This window comes from Protopterus annectens, chromosome 1.part0 (assembly GCF_019279795.1).
Source record: "Protopterus annectens isolate FY-2018-M chromosome 1.part0, PAN1.0, whole genome shotgun sequence".
NCBI classification, from domain to species: Eukaryota; Metazoa; Chordata; order Ceratodontiformes; family Protopteridae; genus Protopterus; species Protopterus annectens.
The window spans coordinates 1,269,058,139-1,269,077,809 of NC_056725.1; the positions used below are offsets into that span (position 1 = coordinate 1,269,058,139).

Sequence of the window (19,671 nt, forward strand, 5' to 3'; positions counted from 1 at the left end):
CCAGGTAACAGGAAAAGAGGAAGGCCTAAGATAAGGTTTATGGATGTGGTGAGTGAGGACATGCAGGTGGTTGGTGTGACAGAGCAAGATGCAGAGGACAGGAAGAAACAGGTGATCCACTGTGGCGACCCCTAATGGGAACAGCCGAAAGAAGATGATGATATATAGTGATATAGATAAATATATATATATATATATATATATATATATATATATATATATATATATATATATATATATATATAGATAGATAGATAGATATAGATAGATATATAGATAGATATAGGTATATATATATATAGATAGATATATATATATATAGATATATATATATATAGATATAAATAACATTTTTTTATTTTACATTTGATAGTCCGTCTGGGTGTGAGTCCATTTTCAGAGGAGGCCCGGGGAGAAAGGCTCCAATAAAACAACAACAACATTGACAGGTACAGTGACAGTTTTACATAGAATTTAACAGAAATATCTAGAGACAATAAAGAAAGTACAATATACAATAGGCACTTTAGTGAAAAGGAGAAAGTTATTACAATATAGTAAAGTCATATATATATGGATCTAGGACGTTCACACGAATGAGCAAACATCCGAATCCATAAAAACCGAACCAACTTTAACGAAAGTGCTTTTATCGAAAAAGCGCTTTCGTTAAAGCACGTTACAAAAAAACACTGCATTAACGTTTACCTGCACCCCCCATGTGGGGGGCTGTGTCCACCCCCCCAACTTTAATATTCTCCCTCCGAGGCCACACTACAGTGGGGGAAAAGGGAATTTTCCCTTATCCACACCGTAGTACGGCCTCGGCAACAGGCATACTTCTTCGGTGAAAAGCCCTTACGCGTAATTATGCCCGGCTGTTTGGGTTTTGGACATTCCGTCCGAGACCCATCTATGTGTGTGTGTATATATTATATATATATATATATATATATATATATATATATATATATATATATATATATATATATATATATATATATACATATACATACATATGCATATACGTGTGCGTGTGTGTATATTTGGGTATACTTTAATACGTATACATATGTATACCCTTACAAAAGGAAATAAATGATCAAATTATACTCTCATTGTAGATAGCTGATAGGTGGTGTTAACAAGTGGGAGTGGGGTATACATGGAGACTATAAAATTTAGGGGATGAAATTTGATGTAGGCTTATGTGGTATTAGCCTGGCTTGATGCAGGTGCACAGCCAGTTGTTAGTGAGGTGGTCTTTGAGCAGAGTTTTGAATTGGTGTATGTTGGTAGCATTTAGGATGTGTTGAGGGATTGAGTTCCAAAGTTTAGTAATGTGGTGGGAGTAGAGGGTGTCCCCGGCTTTGTTGTTGCTTTTGGATACTTGGAGGAGTGTTTTGTGTGAGGATCAGAGTTGCCGAGTGTTGGCATATGGTTGGAGTAATTGTTGTAGGGCTGGGGGGGTTTTTTGCCTGGTATATCAGTTGGTGAGTAAAGACAAGTTGGATATAGGTTAGTTGTTGTGGGAATTCTAGCCAATTTATTTGTTGTAGGGCAGAGCAGTGGTGTGACCTATATGGGGAGCTAGTGGAGAACTTGGCTATTTTATTGTAAGCTGATTCAAGTTTGGGAAGGTCAGTTTTGTTAAGGTTTGTAAAGATGGGAGAAGCATAGAGAACAGTAAGTAGATAAGAGATGAGTCCTGGTGATGCTTAGTCTAGAATGGCTAGTTAGGAAATAATTAATTCGGTAAAGAGAGCCTAGTCTGATGTGTTTTTTTTTTAATTGTTTGAGAGAGGTGTAGGTCAAATTTTAATTTGCTATTAATTGCTACACCTAGTAATCTGGTATATGAGCTGGTGTTTATGATTGTGTTGTTGGAGGATTGGATTTGAAAAGTGGCTGAGGGATTGGGTGTTTTAGTGGGGAGAAAGAGCATGAGCTTGGTCTTGTTTGGGTTCAGTATGAGGTTAGTGTTAGTTTGCCGGGATTCTAGTTCTATGAAGGATTGTTGTGTTATAGCCTGTAGTTGTGTCAGAGAGGGGGCGGAGCATATCAGGGTAGAGTCATCTGCATATTGCATGACAAAGGTGAGAGATGTGGATTTATGGAGTTGATTTGTGAAGATGGTAAAAAGTAGGGGGCCTAATATGGAGCCTTATGGAACTCCTATGTTAACAGGGAGCAAAGATAATAGCTCCTGTTGCCATCTAACAGCCTGCTGGCGTTTGGTTAGATAGCTGTAGAACCAAGCTACGGAAGAATGACTGAGATGTAATGTGGCCAGTTTTTGGTGTGACACTGTCGAATGCCTTTGAGAGATCTAGAAAGATGGATGAGAAGTGTGTGTGTGTGTGTGTGTGTGTGTGTGTATGTATACATAGGTTCATAGGTGTGTACTAGGCTAATGGCCCTGGAGCCTTTACAAGCCTAGCCCATAGGATTTACCCTGGCATTGTGCCACCTGATGTTAGTTCCCAGTGCCTCCTGGAGTGAATTTTCTATTTCCCATCCACTCAAGATTTCTCTTGAAGAGGACCAGTTGAGGTCGATTGTGGTAATGAGGTTCAGGTCTCTGCAGCATATGGTGCGGAGGGATTGGGATTTCTTTAGATGTAGCATTTTGAACAGAGCTGGGTCAGACATGGCTTTGCAAGTCAAGCAGATATCACCTCTAAGTAGGCGATATGAGACAGAGAACAGTTGGAGTTTTTTGAGTCTGTACATACAGGACAAATGTTTAAGGCTTAGGATCCACTCTGTGGGGTACTTTTGCTGCCTCTCCAGTTGTTGCAGGTGTTTAGTGTGGTACATGCCAAATGGAGCATTTGTACTCAATGAGTGGCCTAATGAGGGAAGAGTAGAGGGAGACAATGACCTCTTTCTTCCTGGATGCAAAACCCTTAGTAATGAGATGTGCCACATAGAAGGACTTTCTGATCAGAGTGGCAATGTGGTGGTCAAAAGAGAGGTTGCTGTCAACCTGTGTTCCCAGATCTCTTATAACACCTTCTGTGTTCAGTGGACTACCATCGATGTGGTAATTCATGGGAACCAGGTTTTTCCCAAAGGGGTTGATGACATTTTTTGCCATGGTTCTGACACCTCTGGTATTCCACCACAGCAAAAATCCACCACAATACAGTCCTGTGTCAAACAGCAAACAAATTTAATGAAAAAAGTAAAAACAGCATTAAAATTCCATAGTAATAAAATAAGCGCTTTCGGCTGTTTAGATTGTTATCTTTTGGTAACAATGCTTAATATTTATACTAAATCTAACCAATAAGGTTTAAAATCAATTGACTTCTAAACCAATCATGTCAATTAATTCTTATTCTTTATTAGAATATCCAATAATCTTTCTCTGCACTACTAAGTAGCCAACAACTATGATTTAAAATTGGCGCCAAAAATATGCTAATATACTATGTTGGCCCATCCGACTTCAGCTATATGCTAATATGCACTTCTCTGTCTGTTTTTTTACTGGCTATAAGTGCCGAATGTATCATTCCAATAAATTTAGTTTTACATAGCTTCCCTGTTTCCACTTTGCTGCCATCCAGTGGCCAAAGTGTACTACTAGCTTTTTAAAGATTTTTCAAAAGCATTTGTTTCCATTATTTTTATTGTTGCATGGCTTCCCTGTTTCCACTTTGCTGCCATCCAGTGACCAAAGTGTAATACTAGCTTTTTAAAGATTTTTATTTTTCTTTGTTTGTCAAATATAAACTTACTATAATTAACTTTAACTAACAGGTCGCCTTTCTGGATTTTTTATATTAATCTTCTTATACAGTTATCTACTTCTTCAGATATATGATATAATTCTTATCTATAATTACCAAACTATTAAAATATTACTGACACAGCCAAAAGCAGGGTCACTATGTCAACCCTGCTTCTATCAGCACAAAAATGCGTAACTGCACATTACAATTTTATATCCTTTTACTACATATTAAATAGAGAGTCAATTATTCACTAAATAATCTCTAGATATATAAATATATGGAAAAACGTCCCTATTCACTGCCTTGATAGAAAACAATGTCCAAATATACCTGTTGTAAAACTATCACTGTTATGAAGCAGAACATGCGCACATCCTTAGTGAAAAGCAATATTCAGATCTAAAGCACTTTCCATATCAAAATTAATAAATATGTATTTAATAGCTGAATATTATACTTATTAATATGCTTGTTATTTTTTATTTGATGAACCTAACAAAACTAAAATATATTCCACTGTAAACCTTCAACAAGTGTAAGATAGTTTTTTCCTTGAATGGTTCTGACACCAGTCATTGGTCTCAGTGAGGCCATTCTCAAGGATGTCAACATCATTTGGGGAGTTAATAATAGCTCCCAACTTGCAATCGTCTGCAAACTTTGTCAGCCAGAGTCGCTTCGTGTTGACCTGGATTTCAGAGAAGTAGATACCAAACAGGAGAGGACCCAGGACCTAACCCTGTAGGACTCAACTCGTGACGGGTCGGCAGTCTGACTTGGAGTCAGCTATTCTCACACTATGGGTTCTACCTGTGAGCCAGTTTGCAACCCACCTAGTGATTTATTTGATACACTTGTTATCCTTGCTCTGCTTGTTTTACTCTTCCTTTGACGATCCTTTCCTTCTCTCTGTATCTATCCTCATATTGTTTTGCTCTATCCCTCCCTAGTACCCCCTCTATACCCCTCCCTTCCTTTTTACTCCTACTGCATACCTAATAGTGCCTTAGCCCTTCTCACTTATTCCCCTCTTAGATGTACCTGGTGTCTTCATAACTCTTCCCACCTTAAACTTCACAAACCTCTCTTACCTCCATTTTAGATTGTTTCCTCTCCTAATCCTCTCTGCTGTGGTTTCTTCCCGCCCAGTTCGCCCTGCGGGCTCACTCCGCTCCCCTCCCTACCCCCAATTCCCACCCATCCCCAGGGGTCCTAAGCTTATACCTCTCTGACCACTCCCACACTCCTACTGCACCTATACAAAGCACTCTCTCATTCCTGCTCTTTCTTAACCACACCCCTTATCTCCTCCCTCTCCACCTTAAATTACCCCTATTACCTTTACTCTATACTTATCCTACCTCTATACTCTCTATTAACTACACATCTTACCTCTCTGTTTTAACCTTTTACCATTGCTAGCCTCACTTCCTTATTTCCTACCTCTCTCACTTATAATCCTCTTTTGACCATTCTCTCCCCATCCTCCTTTTCCATCTCTTTATACCTTTCCCAAAACAGAACCTCTTTATTTTATCTACTTTCCTCTAACATAATCTTTTTATTTTATCTACTTTTATCTCCTCTTTAATAATGGCTCCCTATTTCCTAACTATGTTCACACTATCTGTATTACTCTTACCTACACTATTCTCATTCTACCTTCTAACATTCTTTGAAACCCCTCTATATGGCCAGCCTACCCTCTCACATAAGCAAACCTTACCTTGTTTGTACATATTCTTTACGTCATATTCCAACAGTACCTCTACCCCCAACTACATTCTACCTAAATTCCACAGACTCATACACATTAAGCATGGCCTCTCCACAGATAGAAAACTGAAACTAAGAACCTACTTTAATAATAACGTAATAACCAAACCAATGAACCACACCTTACAAGATGGAGACATACACCCTAACCCCGGCCCTATTAACCCTTCACCTCTTACTCCTAAAACAAAACTTAACAACACTCTCCTAATAGGACATCTAAACATTCAAAGCATGAACAATAAAGTACCTCACCTGCATGCTCTCCTTGATATCCATTCTTTTGACATTCTCTGCCTCTCTGAGACCTGGCTTAAGCCTGAAACTAAAGATACAGAAATCATACCCCAAGGCTATAATATTATTAGACTCGACCGTACTAAACGTAAAGGTGGCGGAGTAGCAATTCTTTTTAACAATCAACTAAATATCTCCACCCTAACAATAGACCCAACCCAGGATAGCAAAGTAGAAGCCATTATAATCAAACTTCACTTGAACACCAAGAAATCCCTTAATATTATCTGTACGTACCTACCCCCAGGTAATAACATACCTATTTTAGAAGCCTTCCTTAGCTGGGTATCTACAACACACTCCCAAGAAACAATAATTCTCTGTGACTTTATAGACTGGAACTGTATAAATGCCAAGAATCCAACTTCCCATATAAACCTCCAAGGCTTTACCCAAACCATTACCTCTACTACTAGAATCAATAAGCCTAATAATAAAGAAAGTGTTCTAGACTGGATATTGATAAATAATACCAAACACACCTACAAAGTAGGAACCCTGCCAGATGTCAGTGACCATTCCTTGACCTATATAGAAAGAGAAAAGAATGACTTTACTAACCTCCCTAATACTAGAAAAATACGTTCCACAAAACAGTTTAACAAAGACTTATTTCAAATGGAACTTAGTAAATGCAACTGGAATCCCTTAAAAATACTTCCTCTTATAGATGCAGTATCATACTTTAACACAAGTTTCTTATCCATACTAAATAGACATGCCCCTGAGCGTACCATTAGAATGAAGTCCAATAAAGCCCCATGGCTCTCAAGAAAAAACAAAAATCTAATTCTCTCCAGAAATAAAATCTGGACTAAATGGAGATGTTACAGAAATAATCCTGATCTGCTGCACTTTCGCCAGCTTAGAAACCTTACTAAAAAGGCTATAATTGCAGACAAAAAAAACTTCTACTGCAAACTTCAACAGACTCATCCTAACAATCCAAAGGCCTTCTGGTCCTCAGTAAATAAACTCCTGTCCCCAGGTACAGCTAAAACACCTAGCCCGCTTAATGCGGACCCAGACACCCCTCTCCAAACTGCTAATGCTTTCAACCTATTCTTTACTGAAACTATTCATTCCCTAACTAAGCAAATGAACATCAAAAACTCAAACTCCTCACAAATCCAAGCTGCTTCATCCCCTAACTTTAAACTACAACCTATCTCTACCTCTTTCATCTATAAACTCATCCATAAACTCAAGCCTTGTACCCCCTCTGCTGATAACCTCCCTTCTCTTTTTCTCCAAAAGGCTGCTAAAGTAATCGCATATCCTATTTCCATTCTCATAAACAGAACAATCCAAGAGGGAACTATCCCAGACATCTGGAAAGTGTCCTACATTATCCCTTTACACAAAGGTGGCAACTCCATCGACTTTTCTAACTATAGACCAATCACACTCCTTTCTCCATTAGCAAAAATTATGGAAATATGCATACACCAACAACTTCTAAATCATCTCTCCATACATAACTTAACAGCCAACTGTCAACATGGCTTTAGACCCCATCATAGTACTACCACTGCTCTTCTATCCTTTATAGACACCATCAATAGGAACATAACAATAACCTTCTCTCTTCTGCACTATTTATTGATCTTTCTAAAGCTTTCGACATGGTTAACCACTCTATATTAATCAATATACTCACATCCCTTTCCTTTGACAACCTTGCCATTAAATGGTTTACATCTTATCTTAGCAATAGACAACAATCAGTTCTTTGGGGAAACCAAACTTCCTCTCAATTACCTGTAACCATTGGTGTCCCTCAGGGCTCAATTCTCGGACCTCTTCTTTTCACCCTATTCATTAATGACCTACATCTAGCAATTCCTCAAGCAACTGTCATATAATATGCTGATGACTCTACCCTAATTTGCTCAGCATCTTCTTCTCCAGCACTTCATTCACTTACTCAAAACATTTTCAACACTGTTGAAACATGGTTTTCTAAACGCTACCTTCTTCTCAATGCCAAAAAAACGAAACTTCTCCTCTTTAACCCCACCTCTCGGTCCCCACGCACCATTTCATCAAATAATGCTACTGTCATTTCCCAACAACAAAACTATTAGGAGTAACTATTGATAACAATCTCTCTTTTGATCAACACATTAACAACACTATTAAATTAGTAAACAGAAAAATTGGATCCTTATATAGAATTAAACCCTACCTAACTGCTTCTGCCAGAGCCATAATTGCCCACTCCCATCTTATGTCTACACTTCTCTATGCTTCTCCAATCTTTACCAACCTCAAGAAAGCCAACCTTAACAAACTTGCCACATCCTATTACAGCATTGCCAGATTTGCTACTGGCAACCCTTATAGAACACATCACTGTGTGTACCTGAAACAACTAGGATGGGTGGAATTTCAAAACCTTTTGCTTATTCCCCAACTCAATATTACCCACAAATTACTCTACCAACCCAATAAAACCCCTATTCTTTCTCAACTTTTAATCCCTTATAATAATCTCAACTCTCTTAGATCTTCTAAGAAACTAATGGCCTGCCTTACAAAGTCCAATAACTCAGCCGGTGACTCCCTATTCTCTAACACAATTGGTAGGAGCTGGAATATGCTACCCAGTGAAATCACTCTACTCGCATCTTTACCACTCTTCAAACAAGAAATTAAGAACTACTTCAAAAGTCATTGGCTTTGTTCCTGTATAAAGCCTGACTAATCTTCCTACCTACATCTGTTAACCTCCTCCTCAATTACTCTCCACTCTCTCTTTTTTCTTTTCATTTTATAACTTTTTTTCTTCCCAACTCATATTATCCTTTACCTCTCTTTAGCTTATATCTAACATGTCTTTACTGCTTCTTTGCCTTTACTGTTTTACATTCCTCTCCTATATGGCTTCCTTTTTATACTCTTATAGTAATTTTGCTCTCTTTCTCTGATATTTATCCTTTTGCTAAGCTCAATCTCACTTTGTACAACAGCTTGTCACCCTACATTTTCTCACTGTCATCTCATCCTTCAACCTGAATCTTTGTCATTCATACAAGTTAAAATTTTGATACATTTTCTTAATTAAGTTTTTATTTTGACATTATATTGCCATTTGTTATTATTGACATTGCTTTTTGATTGCATGTTTTTTTTCTTTTTATGTGTATTTCTGTGTGGAGCTTTTCTCCCCGGGCCTCTACTGAAAATGGAAATATATCCAGCTAGACTAGCCCGGTCAACAAATGTAAAATAAATAAAAATAAAATATAGGGGTTGATGCCTAGCTTAGTGAATGTTTCTATGATTCCTGAGTGGGGAATGGTATCAAAGGCCTTAGCCAGATCAAGGTAGGCTGTATGAACTACCTTACCTTCATCCATAGCTCTGGTAACCGATTCAAAGAAGTTGACCAAATTGAGCAGGCATGATCTACTCTTCACAAAACCAAACTGTGTGGCATCCAGAGTTTGGAGATTCCCTATATCCTTGTTTATTAGGTCCATGATGATGCATTCCATAGCTTTGTGTATCAGACTCATCAGGCTAATGGGACGATAGTTCCCAGGGTCTGTAGTTGCTCCTCCTTTGTGGAGAGGGATGACCATAGCAGTGCGCCATTCGGTAGGGACAAAGCCTGATGTGAGGCTATGACTGAATAGGGCACACAGGTGAGGTGCCAGTTCACTCTGTAGTTCATGTAGAACACAGCCAGGGATATTGTCAGGTAGCAACTAATATTTACAACAAGCGGGTTAGTCATTATCCACCGTTATTAAGTTTAAATTTGGATAATTTCTTTTTAAAAAATATTAACCATAGTGAACCATTGAACTCTGACATTATTTGCTCATTAGAGATGAATTCAGATTGTCAGCATATTCAGAGAATTATTTCCAAGAATTGGAGAGTTATTAAGGGGAACGCTGACATGTATGATGTTTTAGGGGACAAACCTTTGTTTGTCCAAAGGAATCATTTTAACTTAAAAAAGATTTTGGAAAAGCATGGTAATGAATCTTGCGGTATTTTAACTGGTAAGAGGGGAATGAATTGTTGTTATGATTGTAACATGTGTAGGTTCATTTCATCTGGGCCATATATTTCAGTGGCCCCTTTTAACAGGACTTTTCCTGTCCCTGGTTTTGTGAATTGTCGTTCTTCGGTGTTGTTTACATTGCTTTGTGTTCATCTTGCACTGCATTTTATGTCGGTATGACGAATAGGCAGTTAAGAACACACATCAGAGAACATTTGTATTGCATCAAAAGCAGGGACGATTCAAATGCACTTTTTAAACATACTTTAGACTGTCATTCTTTCAATAAGTTTTTGTTTTCGGTGCTTGAAGTCTGCCACAAAGATATGAGGGATGGAGATTTCAAAAATTATTTACTTCAAAGGGAGACTTATTGGCAAGTTAAACTGAAATCTGACCGCCCCCCCTGGCCTCAATGAGGCCATTAATGTTAAGTGTTTTTTAAAGTACAGAAAACTGAAAGTAAACAAAAGTAATGACTTGGTTTGCCTTCATATTACTTAAAAATGTTTTTGGCTTTTTAAGTTGTTCAGTCATTCAGTTTACAATTAGTTAAATCTGTATTTCAATTAATTACCATGGTGATGTTTTACCTATTTAAACTTGTAATTTTTTTGCATTTGTCATTCTGATGAAGTCTGTGGACGAAAGCGGATAATAAAGAAGTATACGCTATTTCTTTGGAGTTTCATTTCAGCTGTTTTTGCCTTGGTTTGGATTTTATTAGTTTGCTCTTGGTTTTTTTATTGATATTGTCAGGTCCCATAGAAGCTGTATTCATGGCCTTGGACAGTGCTGTTTTAAACTGTGCAGCAGTAATACAGAGTGCCTGGCAATCTACTGGTATTGTGACTGGTCATTTGGGGGGGGTAAAGTTGGCAATGAATATGTCGGCCAGTATATATTGGCAATATCTGTTGGTTCGGTATAGGAGGTACCATTGTGCAGTAGCTCAGAGCAAATCTGGGTATTGTTGTGGAGATTCTTTATATAACTATAGAAGGCCTTGTGGTTGTCTTTACTATCTGCTGCAATTCTGTTTTCATAGCTAGCTTTAGAGGATTTGATGAGGGATCTCAACTTTTTGTTGAGGCTGATAAGGGAGTTTTTTCCAGTCTTTAACTTCACCTTATTCCGCATCAGTTTCCTCCTTCCGTTGTAGAGTTTGTTTATGGCAGGGAACCACCGGATTGGCTTCCTTTTTTTGGAGGACAGCGATTTGGTTCTATTGGGTATGACGGAGTTCTATGCATTTGTGTACGTATTCGTACAGTGCATTATAGTGTATGATTCGGCGGTCATGCAACTATTCTCCATTTGCATGGGTGCCGTGAAGTTAGGCACTTCTGTTTTTAGGAGCCCAAAGTTAGCTTTGGAAAAGTTTTTCACAGTGGTTACCTTTGTTGGGGGGTGGGGGTGGGAGGGATGTGGATTTCCAAGGTGATTAGTTTGCGGTCAGATCTAACCAGTGAGGAGTTGACTACTGATGTAGAGCAATGGTCGCCCATGTTAGTAATGACCAGGTCAAGGATGTTGTTACCTCTAGTGGGGGTAAGAATGAGCTGGTCCAGGTCATTAGAATTAATGAATTCAAGGAAACGCTGGGCAAGTGTATTGGTACACGAGTAGTTTTCCCAGTTAATGGAGGGATAGTTGAAGTCACCCAGTATGAGAACGTTAGGTTGGACCCTAATATTCTCCACGGTAATACAGTTTAAGGAAGGTGAGCAAAGGGGTATACAGGGAACTGATTGTAGCATTGTACTGTCTAAGGGAAAAATGTCAGACATAATTGCCTGAAGACAGACGGAGGGCTTTCAGAATGTTGGACAAAGTACCTACCATAAGTTAAGTATTATAATAGGGTAAGGCTGTTGATACAAGAAGACCAGAATTAAAATCCTCAAGATAATCGGTAAAGGAGTACTTACCATGAATACGTATGTATGTAACAATTATCAGGAACAGTAAAGATACAGAGTATACAAAATGTTTTCCCCTTCTCTCGTTTTGGTATGCTGCTGCTCTTTGCTTGTGTAGTAATAGTAGAGGTAATATACAATACTGTATAAAGTAATTTACAGACATTATTGACCTATGCTATGTTTTAAAAGAAATGCTCTGATGAGGACATATATGCAAGACATACTGCTCTGCATTTTAAAATCAATAGAACAAGAAGAATGTGATGTCAAAATGAAGGACTATGATAATGGTTAAAATGAGTTCTCAGCTGAAGAACTGAAAGAGTGTAACTGATGCCCTACTGTAAGCTACATGAAGTGAACATAGATGTGTTTCTATATCGTGATATTTCAAGATTAATAAAGAACAGTTCAAAAATATAGGATTCCCTGGGGTTAGAATCTTATGTACTTAAAGCTGTACAAGTTATACATGCAGTGTAGTAGGAAAGACAGAATTTATACTGAAATTGTGAGTATTAAGATTTAAGGAATATAATTATTTGGATAAAGATTATACTTTTAAATGTGGAATAAAAATGGCTTATACATGATAATCTGTATAAATGTTTTCTGTTTCATATTTGCAAGCACAATAAAGAATATTTAAAAAAGGCATATACAGTACCCAATTAACATTCTATGTGGTGGTGAATCTGATAAATCCAGTTCTTTATTCAGTTTTGAATAATCAATAGTAGATGATGCTCCTTTTTCAAGGTTTGCAAAAAATCGTTCTTTTTCTTCTTGCTCTTCCAAAGTGTCCATGCCAAATCCAGAATAACTCTGAACAGGTCCTGCAGCCAGCACTGAATCTGTAAATTAAAACACACTACTTTTGAAAAAAAATAATGCACAGTGGACAGCTATATTCACAAATACGGATACTTAGCAATAAGACTCTAATGAGACAGTGCTAATGATAAACTGGGGTTTCACTAACCCTGTTGACCTTATGGCAAGGTAACACTTACCTGTCACATAGCAAGAAACTATTAGTCAGTCATTCTATATTATACAATTACCTGCCAAGAATGCAAAGCCTACAAACAGGAAGGCACTCACCTTAAAATCAATAATCCTCTCAGAAAGACAGAATAATGCAACAGTCACAGAAAAAAAACAGGATTAGCTTACTTTTTCTGTTTTTTTAATTAGTGTAGAACATCCCCAGGAGTATCAGAGTTCCTGTGCGCAAGCTTCATCAGTTTCAGAAATTCATGCCTCTCAACTGTCCACAATTTTGCCTCTTACTTTTGGGCTGCTCTTCATAAAGTGTGTGGTTTTTTGGCAAATCATTGAAAACTGAAGTCACTAAATAATAACAGAAAGTTGAGTTTCAGGCTTTATATCCATCCCAAAATGCACACTAATGCAAAACTTGTTATTCTGGCAACTTTCTAAGTTTGTAAGACCAATATTTAAAATGGGTCCCTATTTTGGGGTCTTTGACCCCCCCCCCATTATTTTGGTTTTGCCCACATCACCTGCACTAATAAGTTGAGATGTATGGAAATAGTCCTGAAGTCCATCATTAAATGGCTAATGCAAATGCTACAGCTTGTGCTTCTCTCACGTGACATAAAAAGGCCCAGTATTTTGGCACACCACACCATTCATACAAGTGTGATTTCAACATACAAAATGTGAACACTGCAGAAAAGGCCTCAAAAACTGCAAAGTGGGCACTTACAGAAACAGAATACAAAAGACGTGCACCAACATATGCAAAGATGCCCAAAGACATACAGGAGGAAGATGGCAGAGGTCCTTAACTGCCATAACACTCCCCGTTTGGTTCTTGCTATGGTGAGTGACTTGCTCACCTGAAATCTCTTATGTTAACGGGTACTGCTTCAGTCATAATAAAATGTACACCATACTCAGCAGCATCACAGGCTTTCAAAAGAATGTAGAAGAATGTTAAAGCAGCCCCTGAAAGACAGCTCCCAATAAACCTATCCTGCTCAGAGACTGAAAACCTACTGGGGCCTGACAAAAGTGTGAATTTCTTGGCAGGCCACTGCTTCATCAAAGTCTTAAGAAAAGTCATTTTTAACAAACGGTTGGGAGGCAGCTACTGCCCTAGAGAAGTGAAGCCTAATAACCCCTTCCAATGACTTACTGCAAGTACAGCAACAACAATTTTTGCAGTTATTCAACTATTTGTTAAGATCTGTTTTGATACAAGTAGTTACATTTTGCCAGCGTCAAAAGATGAAAACTGCCTAGTTTAACTTGATGTCGCAGTTCTGTCAAAAAAGCATTTCATGTGCAAAAGGCATTTTAAGTGCAAACCAAAATCCAAAGTATGAAACCTTCTCTCTGCCTTTTTCTATGCCTAAGAAAAATACTAGAAAATTAACAGACTGGTTTTGTTTTTCTGTGACTATGCTGGACAAAACTCCTGTCTTGATGAAATATCACTTGCAAGATCTTCTGCAGTCACTTTAACAGCCATCTGTAACAATTTGGTTATATCCCACCTACCATGTCTTCATCATGGTTAAATGTCAAATGACAGGGAAGATGGTTTACACTTGCTGGATATACTAAAGCAACTTGGATATTATTGCTTAGATACATAGATCAAAAAGGTTGAGCCTGAAACGGATCAGTATTGCTCAGTGCTCTACCCAGATTAACAAATGGAAATAACTAAATTAATTTAATAGATAGATAGATAGAAACTCTATTTGTTTCATTAAATAAAGTGAAACACCAAACAAATCATGAAGTAGGCATGTTTAAATAGATCACCCACTAGGTTGTCTTTTGCTGTGACAATTATAACAAACCTTTAAAAGGTACAATAAAAAAGCATTCTACCAAGGCAGCAACAGTATAGTACAAAAATTTTTAATAAAATATTTTAGAACTGCCACACAGTCCACACTCCACACCTTCATTATAGACTACAAGTTGGATGGACAGCTTGGGGATCAAACAGGGTCTAATATGGCTGTGCGACAGGGGGCCCTATAACCATCCATCTCCCTTAGATATGACGGTCCTAACTGAGGATATACCATTATTTTGGAATTTATTTTATGCCAAGCCTCCCTGAAGGAGAGATAGTACAATTGTTTTTAAGTATGCTTACTATAGCAGTAGTTCTTAAATGAGTGGTAACTGGTACAGTAAAACTACTCCACATCCACCCCTTTAATTATATAGTTATGTTAATGGTAAATTACTTGAACTCATAGTTTCTTATTTTTAGTGTTATAACATTTTATAGTTTTAGGATATTAACATTACACAATTAGAATTCCCTTCTAGAACTAAAAGGGCTAGAACAGAAGAAAGCTCCTAGCAATGCTGGACGCATGGAAATGCTTTTTTCACTTAAAAATGTACTAAGGAATACTAGCATGGGACCAGCTAAAGCCTACACAGGGAATAAAGGACTGCTGACAAATCTTGGACTGTGATGAATACAAGGTAGGAGGGATACAACCCAAATGTTATGATTTATTCTTAAAGTGACCATCCTGAAATATTATACTTGTAATACTCTCAGGAGGTATGCAAGGTACTTCAGAGTTTTCCCAACAGATTTTGCTTTCTTACAGCAGCTGATGATCAGCTGCTAGGTGCCACTCCCTGGTGTAACCATTCCCCAAGACCACAGGCCACCAGCTTCCAGAATTACATAGTGGGTTAAGAAGGGGAAATAGGATTCTTGCTGTGGGAGGCAGACAGAAGTAAGCCAGTCTTGCAGTCATATGCCGTTTACAATAGAGCTTTTTACTATAAGCCTGAGCAACCTCCAGTATGCTGAGAGACACCACAGAGGTGGGCATACAATGCTGCCAAGAGGCAGCCGCCCTCACCTATATGGTGACATGCCCCATTTTGGTCCTTCCCCTGAAATGACTATCAGCTGTCTGTTATACTAGTCTCATCACCAGAGGTCATATACCAGACTTGCCCTCAGCATGTCTCCATTTCCTCCCGCTGAAACAAGCAAGCAGGCACTACTTCATCATTCCTCTCTTCCCCATTCTTGGCTCTTTCAGCACTTTGACTGCCAGTAAAACCTGGATCATATGGGTTACTGTCAGGGTTTCATTCCTCTGCCCCACACAGCTGACTATTTATGCCAATGTCAGAGGAAAAGCATCAAGACTGTTATGGTTCCACTTGTCAGGAAATGGCATATGACATCTATACATGATCCTGGAGAACACTGGTATAGAACTTCTGCAAATCAACATGGTCGTTGAAAGTAAATTAATCAGATGACACTAAAATCTACACATTATGGTCTTAGAATGTTCTTATGTACTATTGTCTTGGCCATCTTTGGATTTAGTCCACATTTAAGAGCAATTAAATCGGTCTTCACAGTGTCTGTCTTCAAGCTGCACTGATCCAGGTGATGTAAAGAATGCAGAATGAACTGGTGCTGAACTGCCCAGTTTCAATTTTTAATGAAAGACTTCCAATTTAGTACGAATGTGTGCCTCTTGATTTTTGTTTATTAATCAGGATGGTGACATGATCCACTGTAGACCACTGTCAGCCACAGCCCAGACCACAAGAGCATGGGTAAATACACTATATATCCAGAGTTTAGAGTAGCCATATAACCAGTATGTTTTGGAAATAGGACATCAAATCAGGAACACCTTGTGAAATTTGCGCACTAGAAAAAGCAAACTCCACAAAGACAGTGACAAGAAGTCTAGACTAAACTAGACTAGACTGAACTCCAGATCATTAGAAAGAAGTTGTCGAATTATCATACATGACCATTCAGTTGTCTGCTTGAATCTGGACAAGATGTGGAAGTCAGTGGCTTCTGAACAGCTTTCAAGGCTACACAACCTGTCATAATAAATGTTTTATGTATGTGCTGAGCTTCCATAACAAAATCCCATTTTTTTTTAACCAGAATGGGACAGGTAAGCCTATCCCCAGGCATACTCTGTGACATCTGTAGTAATGATCTGAGTGGTGGCATGGGTACTACACAAAGGCCATTTTTTAAATTTTGTCAACCTGCTCCTCATTAGATCTCAGAGAACTGACCATGGTATGCAAAATACTTTGTTCAAGGAATGGTGTACATGGCCCCTCTTGAATCTATGTTAACAGCACATGTTGCTTATGAGCGGTATTGCAAAAGGTACTGTAGTTATGCAAGATGCCAAGTGTCATAAACCTCCAAGTTACTTCACTGCACTTATTAGGTCCTTTTTAAGGAATATTTTCATATATAAACAACCATCTGAAACTTATCTTGGGGCAGGAATAAAGATGAATGGTCAATTATGGTCACAAGGAACCAAATCCTCTGGGTAGTAACTAAGACTTCTAACTAAAGACAATGTCAAAATTCTGAAACAAATGAGACATTTATGCAAAGTTCTCCCATAAACAGAAGACTGCTCCTTTACCTTTCTGCCTTTTCACTACACAAGGTAGAGGGTTGGTCATTACGCCAGCATCCCATGCCTGTTGCTCTTACCAAGCAATGAATACAGAGGTCTGCTATATCAGCAGTGGACAAAGGTGATACTATAGACACTGCTATGCAAAATTCAACCAATCAATTTAGAAGAGAACACGGTTATTCCAAAAAAGTGTTGTTCTGCTGCTCACTGGTCACTGCACCACCATCTCCCTCTGGTCGTTTAAAATGTATAAACATGCCGACGCCAACGCAGACACACACACACACACACACACACACACACACACACACACATACACACACACACACACACACACACACACACACACACACACACACACACACACACACACACACACACACACACACACACACACACACACACACACACACACACACACACACACACACACACACACACACACACACACACACACACACACACACACACACACACACACACACACACACACACACACACACACACACACACACACACACACACACACACAGACACACACACACACAGACACACACACACACACACACACACACACACACACACACACACACACACACACACACACACACACACACACACACACAGACACACAGACAGACACACACAGACAGACACACACACAGACAGACACACACACACACACACAATGTTGTGAATTCTCAGCTAGAAAGCTTATTAATCTTAGCCCTCCAAAATATAAACCAGGCCCCACAATATTGTTCTACAGATGTTATTATTCCTTATTACTTCCAATACAAGATGCACTTTACCCCATCACCAAATGTAAACTAAGGGATTCACTTAGCTCTGGTTAACCCCAGACATCAACAAAACAATGCAAATCATGTATGAAATATGGTTCCTATGAAAGCCTACCAGAGACCTAACCAGTCACTCCCATTATGTGGCTCTTAAAAGACAAACTAGGTTAGACATCAAAGAAACCAAATCTAATTACTGCAGAAATAAAATGCAGGGTCTCTTGACAAACTTCAAATCCTAGTGGTCTGAGATTATGAAACTGCTTGGCCGCAATTAAACTAATAACCTTTATTTATTATCTTAAAAAAAAAATCAACAAAATGACCACTCTTCTGGTGCCTGGGTCTTTGTGTAGAGAGATGGAGCCCTGACTGCAACCTAGAGGACAGTGGTTCAACAAGCGGCCACTTCACTGCAGAAGGTAGGATGTGAGGGGGACAAGAGAAGGGGAATGGCCTAATCTCTTCAGCAGGGGGTTGGAGAGGGGTAAAAAATAAATACAGAAGCATGCAGGATGGTGTGATTTCCTTGACGGACACCAGAGAAGCCATCACTTGTGGATCAGGGGGAGGGGAGGGGCAGGGTTACTTGAAGGAATGCCCTTTGCAAAAGAAAGGGGATATCATCAGTGGTCAGTCCATGGCCCATCCCCCACCCAGTAGCTTTATCAAGACCATGTAGGACGTAGGACACAAACAGAAAATCTCAAACCACCCTCTAAATAATGACACCTCCTGGTTGACCCTCATCAACGTGATGAAGAAAGAATGGACCATTTGACCAGGAAACTGATGATCAACGGACCCTGTGAAGGCTGCCAGCCTAGCTAGATAGAATTTTGTAAATTAATTCCATGTCCTTGTAAACATTAATATGATCCACAGGCTTGTTTGACAAATGGAAGAAAACTGTTATGTTCTGAGCTTCAAAAATGTAACCACAGTGCACCCTGCTGAAGGAAAGCTGATAAGAAAAGGATTTTATGACGGTGTGTGATTTCAAGCTAGGAGACAGAATGTCTGCAGCTAGAAATTCTTTCTATTGTCATAAGAGAGAGATAATTACTAGGTTTCACATGTAAAGTGTCTTATTGCTGTGGCTTCCTGGCAGGTGCAGATCAAAAAGAAATGTTAAATTTTGAGTTCTGTTAGCCTGGGAACTAAATCAGAAGTGACAAGAATGATGTAATCTGAAATGACTCGGCAGTAATGTGTACTATTAATTTAAGGACTCTCTCTCAGAGAAAGAGATGGCATTTTGTATTTTGTTTTGAAGCTGACAAGAAGTCACCAGCACTTGCTTTGCTCTGTAAGTAAAAAGTTATTTAGAACATAGTTTATCTTCAAGACAGATCGGAATATAGCCAAATTAGTGCAGATGCTTTCTATATTTATGTCGGGCTATCCTACAATGTTGTTTTAATGCATTTCCTGTGATTTCTGAACTCCCTATTGTCATGGTGTTGAATCCATTGAGTATTGTCTTGTGTTTTTATTATTTATTATTAAATATTTTTAAACCTTTTAGCTGTGGCTGTTTTATGTAGAGATAATTTAAGCTCATATAGAGTACTTGCATGTATTTGGTGATACTGTATAAGCCACTCCAATAGCCTGGCTGTTTGTCACACTTAATTTGGATAACAACATTGCAAAGTAGAATTGGAC

The 19,671-nt window shown here is 38.6% G+C and overlaps 1 protein-coding gene across 2 annotated transcripts in view; it reads right to left on the minus strand.

Annotated features, from left to right (window-relative positions):
* The window catches only part of CEP162 (centrosomal protein 162), a 2,095,315-nt gene that overhangs the window by 1,833,367 nt on the left and 242,277 nt on the right, over positions 1-19,671 (minus strand). For both annotated transcript variants that reach the window (XM_044066152.1, XM_044066151.1), the window contains exon 5: positions 12,427-12,613. In XM_044066152.1, the coding sequence (XP_043922087.1) occupies positions 12,427-12,613 (187 nt within the window). The remainder of the gene's footprint in view (positions 1-12,426; positions 12,614-19,671) is intronic.